This window comes from Neophocaena asiaeorientalis, unplaced genomic scaffold (assembly GCF_003031525.2).
Source record: "Neophocaena asiaeorientalis asiaeorientalis breed wild unplaced genomic scaffold, Neophocaena_asiaeorientalis_V1.1 scaffold1325, whole genome shotgun sequence".
Lineage (NCBI taxonomy): Eukaryota > Metazoa > Chordata > Mammalia > Artiodactyla > Phocoenidae > Neophocaena > Neophocaena asiaeorientalis.
Window position 1 is genome coordinate 39224 of NW_020172365.1, and position 12695 is coordinate 51918.

Genomic DNA, 12695 nt, shown 5'->3' on the forward strand with positions numbered 1-12695 from the left:
CTTCAGTATTTACAAAACAAATTAGTGTTATTTATAAAATTAACTACAACTTAAGGCAAAGAACAGTCATTGGCATAAGGAACACAGAGCAAGTAAGGAAGGACTGAGTAGCAAAGAGAGTGGTAAATATGTGGGTAAGTCTCAATGAACAATCATGTAGTGATGTAATGATGTCTTACAGGGTATAAAAATATATAGAGAGTTAAAATATAAAACTTTTAGTGCTTCCCTGGTGGCGCAGTGGTTGAGGGTCCGCCTGCCGATGCAGGGGACGCGGGTTCGTGCCCCGGTCCAGGAGGATCCCACATGCCGCGGAGCAGCTGGGCCCATGAGCCATGGCCACTGAGCCTGCGCGTCCGGAGCCTGTGCTCCACGACGGGAGAGGCCACAACAGTGAGAGGCCCGCGTACCGCAAAATAAAATAAAATAAAATAAAACTTTTAGAATAAGATAAAGAATGGAGAAGGGTAAATGTAATTAAAGATATTTGCATTGACTAGGAGGAGAATAAAGGTAAAGCTTAATATTAGACTTTGATAAATCAAGGACTTAGATTTTAACTTATGACCTCTAAAGAAAGAGAATTAAAAAATATAACTTCCAAATCAATTGAAGAGGAAAATAGTATAATAAGAAAATACTCAAACAATCCAAAAGAAGGCAAAAAAAAAGAGAGAAAAGGGACTGTAGAGACTGATGAGACAAGGAGAGAGCATAAAAGAAAATGGTGGAGTTAAACCTAAATATATCTAAGTGAACTAGTTAAGTGATCCATTTTTATCTAGACTGGATTAAAATAATTGGATTTTTTTCTGGAATTTTTCTTTGTGGCATTTATGTCTGAATTTTATTTTATTTTTATTCTTTTTGGCTGCATTGGGTCTTCGTTGCTGTGTGCGGGCTTTCTCTAGTTGTGGCGAGTGGGGGCTACTCTTCGTTGCAGTGAGCGGGCTTCTCACTGTGGTGGCTTCTCTTGTTGCAGAGTGTGGGCTCTATGTGCATGGGATTCAGTAGTTGTGGCACATGGGCTCAGTAGTTGTGGTGCACAGGCTCAGTAGTTGTGATGCACAGGCTCAGTAGTTGTGGTGCACGGGCTTAGTTGCTCCGTGGCATGTGGGATCTTCCTGGACCAGGGCTCGAACCCGTGTCCCCTGCATTGGCAGTCGGATTCTTAACCACTGCGCCATGAGGGAAGCCCAATAATTGGATTTTTAAAAATCCAGTTATATTTTATTTAGGAGAGACTTATCTAGAACATAGGGATATACAAAGTTAGAGAACAAAATAATGGAAAAAACATGCCACATAAACACTAACAAAAGAAAGCTGGCATAGCTAAGTTAGTATAAGATAAAATAGATCTTTATGGCAAAAAGCTATACTAGAGCTAGAGGGCCACATCAGAATATATGGTTTAATTCACACGTGTGCATACACACACACACACACACACACAGAGACATATACATATATGCATATCATAATATGGCTTCAAAATATATAAAGCAAAATTTGACAGAAATATAAGGAAAAATAGCAATTCACAAATGTATTGGGCAATTTTAACACATTCCGCTCAGTAACTGATGGAATAAATAAACCAAAAAATCTCATTAAGGATATAGAAGATTTGAACAACGTGCTTAATAGACTTGACTTGGTGTATTTGTAGAATATTGTACCTAACAACTGCAAAATACCACTTTCTTCAAGAACACATGGAACATTTACAAAAATTGACCTTATGTTATCTCAACAAATCTCAGAGTCTCAATATATTCAAAGGATTTAAATCATTTAGTGCAGAAACCCAACACAAAAATGCACAAAATATTGCTAGGAAATCTCCATATGTATGGAAATTAAGAAATACAGGTCTAAATAATTTGTTAACCAGAGAAGACATCATATTGATCATTGGAAAATGTTTTGAATTTACTGATAAACAACTAACATGTATCAAAATTTGTGAGATACAGCTAAAATAATTCTCAGAGGAAAATTTGACTATTTAAATACATATATTAGAGAAAAAGAAAGGTTGAAAATTAATGAGCTAAGCATCTTTCTTAGAAAGCTAGGGAAAAGGATAGAAGGAATGAAATAAAGAGAACAGAAATTAATAAGAAAGGTAGGATAGAATCAACAAATCCAGATGTTTGATAAAAAATTGATAAACTCGGGACTTCAGTTTATGAGGTTATATTATCCTTGAAATTAAAACCTAACAACAACACAAAAAATACTGCAACCCAATTTCATTCATGAAATATGCTAAACAGAATTTTATCAAATAATATAGCTAATCTGCGGTCATTCCAGGAATGCAAGGATGATTTAATATTAGAAAATCAATCAGCATAATTTGCCACACTATAGTGTGTTTGCAAAGTCAGGAAACCAGTAATAGTATATTACTTCAGCATCCAAATAATCTGCTCACTACCCATCAGGCAAAGTACCTCTAAATTTGAAGCAATGGTTCTAATTGTTAATCTGAAAAAATGTATAAGAAATATACTACAGAATGTCCAGAAAATCTGGAAATACATGGATGTTAGCAGAGCACTTTTGAATAGTGAAAAATCTTTAAGAGGTATGAATCTCTAAATGGAATTTCATTCTCTACATCAAGATGTGGGTAAAATGAAAAAAAAAGAAGGGTGGGGGGGGCCCAGAAGAGTTAGTACAATACATTCTTCCAGGCCATTTGTAATGACTTGTACTGTAGTTCTAATCCACTAACATATTTTTTTTAATTTATTTGTTTTTGGCTGCATTGGGTCTTCATTGCTGCACGCGGGCTTTCTCTAGTTGTGGCGAGTGGGCGCTACTCTTCATTGCAGTGTGTGGACTTATTGCGGTGGCTTCTCTTGTTGCAGAGCACGGGCTCTAGGCACGCAGACTTCAGTAGTTGTAGCATGCGGGCTCAGTAGTTGTGGCTTGCGAGTGCTAGAGCACAGGCTCAGTAGTTGTGGTGCATGGGCTCAGTAGTTGTGGCTCATGGGCTTAGTTGCTTTGTGATATATGGTATCTCCCCAGACCAGGGCTCAAACCCATGTCCCCTGCATTAGCAGGCAGATTCTTACCTACTGCACCACCAGGGAAGCCCCACTAACATATTTTTAATCTAACATTATTGTAGGAATACAAAACAGCTCTATGACTTAGAAAAGGAAAAGGACTTCTCCCTACTACAGAGTATATTATGGACTTGGAAACAGATGAAATCCCTTCGACAACGCCAAGGGTTTACAAGCACCTCGATAAAGTTGCAGTTTCAGAGGTGAGTGGCTGCTCTATTTGTTCTTATAGGTCTCCTGAGGAGCTGCCCATGAATAACTGGGAATTCAAAGTAACTTAGAAAAGAAAATCCAGAAGCTAGTCAACTATTTGACATAGTCAACAAAGAACTTGTATCTTGAATGTATAAACAATACTTACAACTTAATAAGACAACTCAATTTAAAAATGGGCAAAAGATTTGAACAGACACTTCATTAAAGAAGGTATATGGATGGCAAATGAACACAGGAAACAATGCTCAACATTATGTTATGTCAGTAGGGAAATGTAAACTAAAACCGCAATGCAATACACTACACACCTATTAGAATGGCTAAAATCCAAAAAAAAAGAGAAAAGAATAGAGAGAAGAAAGAAAGAAAAGAAAAAGGCAATAACAAATGCTGGCAAAGCAACAGGAACTCTCACTGATGGCTGGTGGAAATGCAGAATGGCGCAGCTACTTTGGAAACAGTTTGGCACTTTTTGATAAAGTTAAACATAGACCCAGCGATCATACTTCTAGATGGAACATGTAAGTCACAAAAACATATCTAGTGGAGGAGATAGTTACAAATTAAAAACTTTGCTTGTTAATCACTTCTTAAGCTGTTTGTGAACCCACAGTGAAATAACTGGTTCTCTCCCACAAGCTGTTGTCCTGGGTCTTTTGTTTTTCAAAACTATAAAAGATTAGTATAATTTCAGGGAATTAAGAAAGATGTTTAGCTTTGTTGATTTTTTTTCCTGCTGTAGTAGTTTTTAACAAAAGTGCTTCTGACAGTTTCTAAACCTAACCCAGCAGGGACTTTGTTTATCTTAGGCTCCTGAATTCATGTAAACTTGCTGACTTGCCTCTCATATTTTAAACCGGTCTAATACACTCTTGCATTATGAGCCCCTCTTCAGAAAAGGAGAGTCACAGATGCAGTAAGCTTGTTCAGAACAGTAGCTCTGGACCAATATTCCTGCTCACCACCTACTCTTATTCTACTAAACTCCAATCCCACTTGAGGCCCTTCGCATTTGTTCCTTCTGACATTTACCATTCAACTTTCCCTGTGGACTTTGGCTTGGGTTTGCCTCTCCAGATTGCTCCTGTAGACTTCTGAACTAAACCCCACAGTGTCAGTGATGAGTTTGGCCGTACAGGACTAGCTAGCCCCAGCTACACTAAAATGGGGCATTTCACTTGATCAAAGTATCATTCTTGTTTTTTTTTTAACATCTTTATTGGAGCATAATTGCTTTACAATGTTGCGTTAGTTTCTGCTGTATAACAAAGTGAATCAGCTATATGCATACATATATCCCCATATCCCCTCCCTCTTGCGTCTCCCTCCCTCCCACCCTCCTTATGCCACCCCTCTAGGTGGTCGCAAAACACCAAGCTGATCTCCCTGTGCTATGCAGCTGCTTCCCACTAGCTATCTGTTTTACATTTGGTAGTGTATATATGTCAATGTTACTCTCTCACTTCATCCCAGCTTCCCCTTCCCCCTCCCCATATCCTCAAGTCCATTCTCTACGTCTGCATCTTTATTCCTGTCCTGCCCCTAGGTTTTGAGAACCATTTTTTTTTAGATTCCATATATATGTGTTAGCATACGGTATTTGTTTTTCTCTTTCTGACTTACTTCACTCTGTATGACAGACTCTAGGTCCATCCACCTCACTACAAAGAGCAAAGTATCATTCTGATCAACTAGAAAAGCTGATGTTTGAAGGTGCTCCTGGGAACTCTGTTTCCAGGCTAGGTATATCACCAGCAACCTCACCACAGGCCTTCACCTTGTGAACCCTAATTGAATAAGCTTGTAGCCAGGCCTATGTGAAAGACAGTACTTATGACAGGAAGACCTGGGACCTAGACACTAAGATCAGGTTATCTTTTCTTCATATATTTGGTTTTGGGCATATCGAATTTGATAAGCTTTTGAGACATCCCTAAATAAAGCAACTGAATGGGCAGCTGGATGTATGGTTTGTACTAGAAAGAAAAATGCTGAATTTTGTGGCAGAGTAATAGTAATTGAAGCCATGCGTGTGCATGAATCTGCTTAGGAAGAGGGTAGAAAATGAGATGAAAAGAGGGCCGAGAGCTAAATCTTGAGAAACTGCCTTGAATGGCTTGATAGAGGAGGGGAAACCAGAGGAGGGACAGAGAAACACCAGTTAGAGAGAGTGTTTTGCCACAGAGGCAAAGAAAGGGGAGTATTTTAAATAGGAGGGAGGGTTAATAGTGTTTAATGTTTCTGAAGTATCAGTTAAGTCTAGGACTAAAAATGTTCATTGGATTTCCTCACATGGAGGTTACTGATTGAGAAATTAGAGCAGGTTTGATGAAGTGATTGTGGCAGAATAAAATAGCAGGAAATTGAGGATATAGTCCTGTCTTCTCATTCAGGCAATAAATTTTCCTTGTCACATGTTACCAACACTACATTAAACTTAGAGAAACTGCCTGGGTAAGTAGCCGCAGACCTTGTTGTACTTTGGCTACTGAACCCAAACCACAGCACTGGTAAGTAGCACGGTGAACCCAGATTCCTGTATATTGTCTTCACCTGTGTTCTCTGTTCGGCTCCTACTTACCTGGAAGGGATCCAGATGACTGTCAAAGGGGCTTTTAAAAGATATAGAAAGGACAATCTATTCAAGCAGGAAAATCCATGTCATTTCCCAGAGCTACTGAATAGAAAGGAGGAAGCTATGGAACCAAGATCACTGTCTCAGTGACCTCCTCAAAAAGAGACTGCCTGTTAAAACACCTATTGTCTCAGTACTGTACATTGCCTAAGTTACTCTACACTGGAATCACCTGGGAGAGATCTAAAAACCACTATTATGATTTAGTTGGTATGAAGTATGGTCTGGGCATCAGGAACTTTAAAAATATCCCCAGGTGAGTTTAATATGTGACAAAGTTTGTGAGCCATTGGATTAAACAATAAGTTAAATGACTTTCATATTGATTACCCTGAATCAGAGGAAAACAATAATAATATTTGTTGAGTGTTTGTTATACTCCAAGCACTGGACTGAGCACTCTACATGAATTAGTGCATTTAATTCTCATAACAACCCAATTTTCAGATGAGAAAAGTAAGGCATAGAGTACTTAAGTAACTTGCCCCAATTCCATAGTGTCAGTAATGGGTCTGGGCTTCAACACAGGTAGTCTGGTCTCTAGCCCATATAGGTAGTATCTACACTAGGTTCCCTGTATTTTACTGCAAAAGGCAAAAAGCATATGATATTTTACAATGATAATGAGATATACTTCACATACCATACAGTTCATCCATTTCAAGTGTACAGTTCAATGGTTTTTAGTATGTTCACAGCATTGTGCAAGCATCACCACAATTATCATTTTATAACATTTTAGGCACCCCCCCCCCCATTTGTTTTTCTTGGGTATATACCTAGGAATGGAATTGCCGGGTCATATGGTAACTCAGTGCTTAACATTTTGAGGAACTGCCAGACTTTTCCAAAGCAATTGCACCATTTTCTATTCCCAACAGAGTATATATAATACTTATCAAAGAATCTCCTTTTTAAAAGATTAAAAATAAAAAACTGAACTTTGAACTGAAAAGAATAAAATGTCGACTCCCAGACCAATTATTTTCTGAAAGGGTTCCAGAGAACTGGGGTTTTGCTGGACTACTAATAGAAGAGGAATAATAGTAATACCTATTTCATAGGGTTGCTGTGAGAATTAAATGAGTTAATATGTATAAAGTACTTAGAATATTGCCTGGCATGTGCTTAGTAAGTACAATGTAAAAGTTAGCTGCTGCTACTACTAGTAGTAGTACTGGTGGTAGTAGTAGTAGTTGTTAGTGGTAGTGGTGGTGGTGGTGGTGGTACTAGTTGTAGTAGTTGTTGTCGTTGTTATTAGTGGTGGTGGTGGTAGTTGTAGTAGTGATAGTAGTAGTAGTTGTCATTGTTGTTAGTGGTGGTGGTGGTGGTGGTGGTAGTTGTGGTAGTGGTAGTAGTAATGTCATGAACTGCTTACTGTTTATGCATAAACCCCAAGGAGTATAACTGAGATTTACCACTTAATCTTCCTATAGTGTCCTGCCCTTACACATGTTCATGTTCTCACAGCTTAAAAAATATGAGAGGGACTTCCCTGGCAGTCCAGGGGTTAAGACTCCATGCTTCTACTACAGGGGGCATGGGTTCAATCCCTGGTCGGGGAACTAAGATCCTGCATGCCATGTGGCACGGCCAAAAATTTTTTTAAAAATATGAGAGGAAGCAAAATGAGAGGAAACATGGCATGTGCCCTTAAATTTGTGTCTTCCATCCCCCTTGGTTACTCATTCTCACCAGAGAGGTTTCTTGATGTCCTTAGAAAAGGCTGAAGACACTAAGTAGGGAGAAATCTGTGAAAACTAAGAACAAGTTTATGAAGTTTTATGTATATACATATATATGTGTGTGTATCACATTGATAATTTCCTTGGGATGTAAAATTATTTTATGTAAGAAATTGTGGGGGGTGTGTGTGTGTGTGTTGGCAAGATCTCTAACAACTCTCAAATCCATTATTCCTGCTTTAAATAATTCTATTTATTATTAATTAGGATGAAAATGAATAAATGTAATGAACAAAAACAAGAAGAATTGTCAAAAATGTATGAGACTCAGAAGAAAACTGAAGGAAAAGCATTTAAGAATGGGGATAAACAGGAGGTATTTATATTGCAAAATAACATTCAACTCATCTTAACTAGTTATAATATTTGTTTGGTAGAATAGGAAATCTTGGTATTTGTAAGTTACCCAAGAAAAGGACAAATATAAGAAATAAAGTGTAATTTTAAGAATAATTGTCCTAAGCAATGAACTTACATTATAAATTATATATTTATTTTTCTGTTTCTAGAGCTCATATTTAGCTTCAGAATTTGAAGAAATAGATATTGAAAGAATAAATCCAATTACCTTGATGCCACAAATTTCTTTCACAGCAGAATTAACAAACTTATCTAGATGTTCACTGTAAGCATTTTTAAAGGATTATTTCTTCATTATATATTGTCTAGTAATTGTATTGTTTTTCTAATAGCGTTAGATTTCTTGAGTGAGTACCATATACCAGGCACTTAGCATGCTGAGTTTAAAAATTATATTTGCACATTTAATTGCTACTATAGCTCTATGGTATTATCTTCATCTTACAGATGGGGGTCACACTTCTAATTAATGACTGAGGTGGGACATAACCCAGTTTAGTTTGATGGTTGTTTTTTGTTTTACTATGGTAGTAATTTTTGTTCAGGTATAGATAGGTGGAATATAAAGCCACTGTGAAAAATAAGGTTATATGGTCACCCTTGCTTGTTGAAGGACCTCCTGGATTTCATAGAAAGTGTTTGGTGTAGAAAGGGCCCTCTGGACAATTTTCTACTTTGACAATGCAAGCTTCTTTCCTTCTCAGTCGTGACGTCTTCCTTGAGCTTTAAGGTTTTCTCCCTACTCCTAGGACATCCATGCATAAACAGATGTCATGTCGATCGCCATTTCTCCCATCTCTAAGCCTTTGGATCTCATCTCCCTTAAAGAGGGTGTAGGAACTTAGAGCACTGAACTAGGTACAACTTGCCAACATCTCTGTCCCATGGAAAACTTGGTACAGATTCATCTCTGAGTACTGTGAATGTGCATTATTTAGCATGGTGTTGGAAGGTAGTGTGTGCCCAATAAATACTCATCTTCATTAAATGAATGAATAGGTGGTTCAACTTTTAAATGAACATAAAGAGTAGCAAACACAAAGGCACAATTATCATTACCTTCTTTCTGACTAGAGAAGTGCAGCAGTGAAGCAATGTTTTATTTGTTCTACACCTACTTCCAAAAAGGGCCCAAGATGATTTATTATGTAAGGCACCCATGCAAAAGGACCATCTAAATGAGGACAAGAGAACAGCCATAAAATGGAAGTTGGAAGTAAAAAGGACAAAGAGAAGGAGGAAGATATTTGTGCTGGAAAGCCTAGGCTAAAACTTAGTGGAGGTCAAGGCAAAAGGCAATATAATGCTTTATATCTTTTCAAAGCTATTGTTGTGGCATTGCTGTCATTATCCATTTAAAATGTCCAGTTGAATAAGAATTGATTCTTTAGAAAACAATAATATAGGGCTTCCCTGGTGGCGCAGTGGTTGAGAGTCCGGCTGCCGATGCAGGGGACACGCGTTCGTGCCCCGGTCCGGGAAGATCCCACATGCCGCGGAGCGGCCGGGCCCGTGAGCCATGGCCGCTGAGCCTGCGCGTCCGGAGCCTGTTGCTCGGCAACGGGAGAGGCCACAACAGTGAGAGGCCCGCGTACCGCAAAACAACAACAACAACAAAGAAAACAATAATATACTGATGTCAAGGATAGAGGTGAAAGGAGTACAGGGATTAAAGAAAAATTAAAAAGAGTTTACAGGTGAAGAAAAAGGCAAGATTTCATGAGGAGAAATATAACCCCGAATTAACAAATTTTCATAAGCTCATTATTTAAACTACTTTCAGAGGACTTATTTTATGAAACTATTTCTTTAAAGGTAATTGGGAGGAAGGTCAAAAAAGGCCTACAGGGAAACAGGAAGAATAAGTAATCTTTTGTCCCATAACCCTCTGAGAAGATTACAGAGAAGATGAGCAGATATGGGGGCAGGGAGATACTGGCCTATAGGATGATTAGGATGGAGAACAGAAGGGGATTTTATTTTTCAACCTATGGCTTATCATCCAACTAGTCTTCTACCTTCTGAAAAGCAGGATTAAGTCTTAAATATCATTAGGTCAGTTGCCTTGCAGCTGAGAAGATATTCAGTAAATGTTGGTTGAGTGAACAAATGAATGGATGGATTGAAGACTCTCTTTGTAGTCTCATATCATTGAATGGATCAATTTCTTCCCCAAAAAGTGTTTTCATAGAGCCCCAGGAAAGTAACCTCTCTGGCTTGCCTGTCTGATCTTTGGGTTCAGAGAAACAATGTCCTGGGGAAAAAAATGTATATCACCTAAAGCCTAAAGAGATTCACAAAGACCTTTAAGAGGACACAGCAAGCCTATTGACTTAGAGCCACTTCCTTGAAGTTATTGAAGACATGGTGTGTGTGTGTGTGTGTGTGTGTGTGTGTGTGTGTGTGTGTGTGTGTTTGTGTTTGTGTGTGTGTGTGTCTTTTAAAAGTTAGAAAATATTTTTGAATTCTCGATTCAAGCTCCGCCACCCCCATTCCTAAGTCTCTCAGCTTTCTCCTCTCATGAGACATAATGGGTAAGCGCTATAATCTCTTTAAGTTATAATTTAGTAAAATAGCTGAATGATTTATGGTACCTTAATTTTAGTTCTTTTTGTATTTTTGAGTAAATGTCTTTTTAAAAAAACATTTGAGGGGTAGGAAAGGCTTTTATCCACATATAGGCAAATGTTATTGGGCTCAAATATTATTTGTCCTCTAAAATGATCATATTTTAACATGTTGAGGTACATTTTGAAAAGAATAATATTTTATATCTGGTTTGCTTTTCAAGGGTCCAATAAAGGTTTATTTAATTTTTAGGCATGAACAAAAGAGGAGAGCCAAAATTCAGAAGCTTAAATATTTTATTAAAATATTATACAACAATAAACAAGTTTCTTGCACTTCAGTATCTCCCCTACAGTTTGATTTTAAAGTCATGTTTCAACAAATTTTCAATATTCAGTTAATATATTGGCCTGAAACAATTTGCTTGGAGGTATGCCATTGTCATTTAATTTTGTATCTTATTTTATGACATACATAATTTTAAATTTCTTGTTAGCTACTGTTATATGTGATAAGTAAGTTCTTTTATATTGAGATGACTGATCTATATGGGTAGACATTTATAAATAATATATTTATAATTCATCAATAGTCTTTTATTAGTAGCTGTAAGTACAAAATTATTTGATTTGTAGTTGTTCTAAATACTTCTATCCTGCTAAAATTCTTGCCAACCCTAGATGTGCAGCATTATTATTCATTTGTTAGTGAGGTGGAAGAGGGTTGTTTAAACTATGAGTAGTATAGCTATTGTAAGTGTTGAATGATTTCTCCAAATTGCCCCAACCTTAGCTTGGTGATATCAGTCTCTTGATATATTTGTTCATCTTTTAAAAAAATTTTGGATCCCTTTAAGAATCTGATGAAAGAACACACATACAGCAGACCCCTGATTCCTGCCCAAACACCCCACCATAAGAATCCCTTCACTAAAAGAAGAAGAAAATAGGATGATGGAGAAAAATTAGAGACAGTAAAGGAGTTTAGACAAGAAGTCTTGCTGGTTAGTATAAGGGTTAAACTTGCACCTAGAGCTGAAAGAAAAGTTAGGAGGGAATAAAGATTTGTTAACTAATGAGAACCCGCTGTATAGCACAGGGAACTCCACTGTACAGTAGAAACTAACACAACGTTGTAAAACAACTATACCCCAACAAAAAAATAAAAATAAATAAAAGTAAAAACAAAAAGATTTGTGTATGTGAGTGTGGGGTGGAGTTTGAGGTGTGGGGAGAAGATTATTATTACAAATCTAAATCAAAGTTATTTTTCAATGCCTAAAATAATTTTGTGCTATCCCTGATCAAAAGCTGTATTCATTTTGTTCATCTGAGCTGTCAAGTTACTATCATCTTAAAATGTACCTCTGTTGAAATTTTATTTAAAAAATATACTGACTACACTTTCCTACTATTGTACCTAAAATAAATTGTGATATAATAATCCAACCACTTGAAGTTTAAAATCTGCCCCCTCCCAAAATAGATAAGTGTGTATTTTGAATCCCTCATCATCCCATGAATTAGCACATGATCTTAACAAAACAAGAGGCAGGGAAAGAAAGGAATCTATCTAGGGATAAGTTGCACCATTAGCAGTGCAAAACTTGCTAAATAAATCTATATGCCCTAGACTAACATTCTAACCTACATTTATAATTTTCTTCCTACTATTCTTCTTTACTCTTTCTTCACTTCAGCCAAACTGAACTGCTTGTTTTTTCCATACATTCTTGCAATTTCCTGCTTGGAGTTTTGAATATTCTTTCTCCACTTATAGTGCCTATTTTCATTCTTCACACTCCATCTCAGCCACACAGTGGTGTTGATAGCTTCCATTAGGAGACAAGTCTGTCTCTGGGGAGATTCCAGGTAGAATTCTCTACCTTTACATTTGCTACCATCCAGGATCTGGCCTCCAGCTCTGCAGTCTCAGAAACTGGATTTAACAGTTCCATGAGAATGCATCTACATACCCTAAATAAATTTACAAGGACGATGTGTAAAATCAGAATGCCAGTTCAATATCTGAATATATTTATCAGTTCGTTGTCTCTTTTTAGTTAGTCAATTTACTAATTTACAGTAA

At 37.2% G+C, this 12695-nt stretch overlaps 1 protein-coding gene across 1 annotated transcript in view; it reads left to right on the top strand.

Annotated features, from left to right (window-relative positions):
• The window catches only part of LOC112415834 (protein CC2D2B-like), a 124107-nt gene that overhangs the window by 26865 nt on the left and 84547 nt on the right, over positions 1 to 12695 (top strand). The window contains 1 exon segment of the mRNA XM_024769014.1: positions 3146 to 3286. Coding sequence (XP_024624782.1) covers positions 3146 to 3286 — 141 coding nt within the window.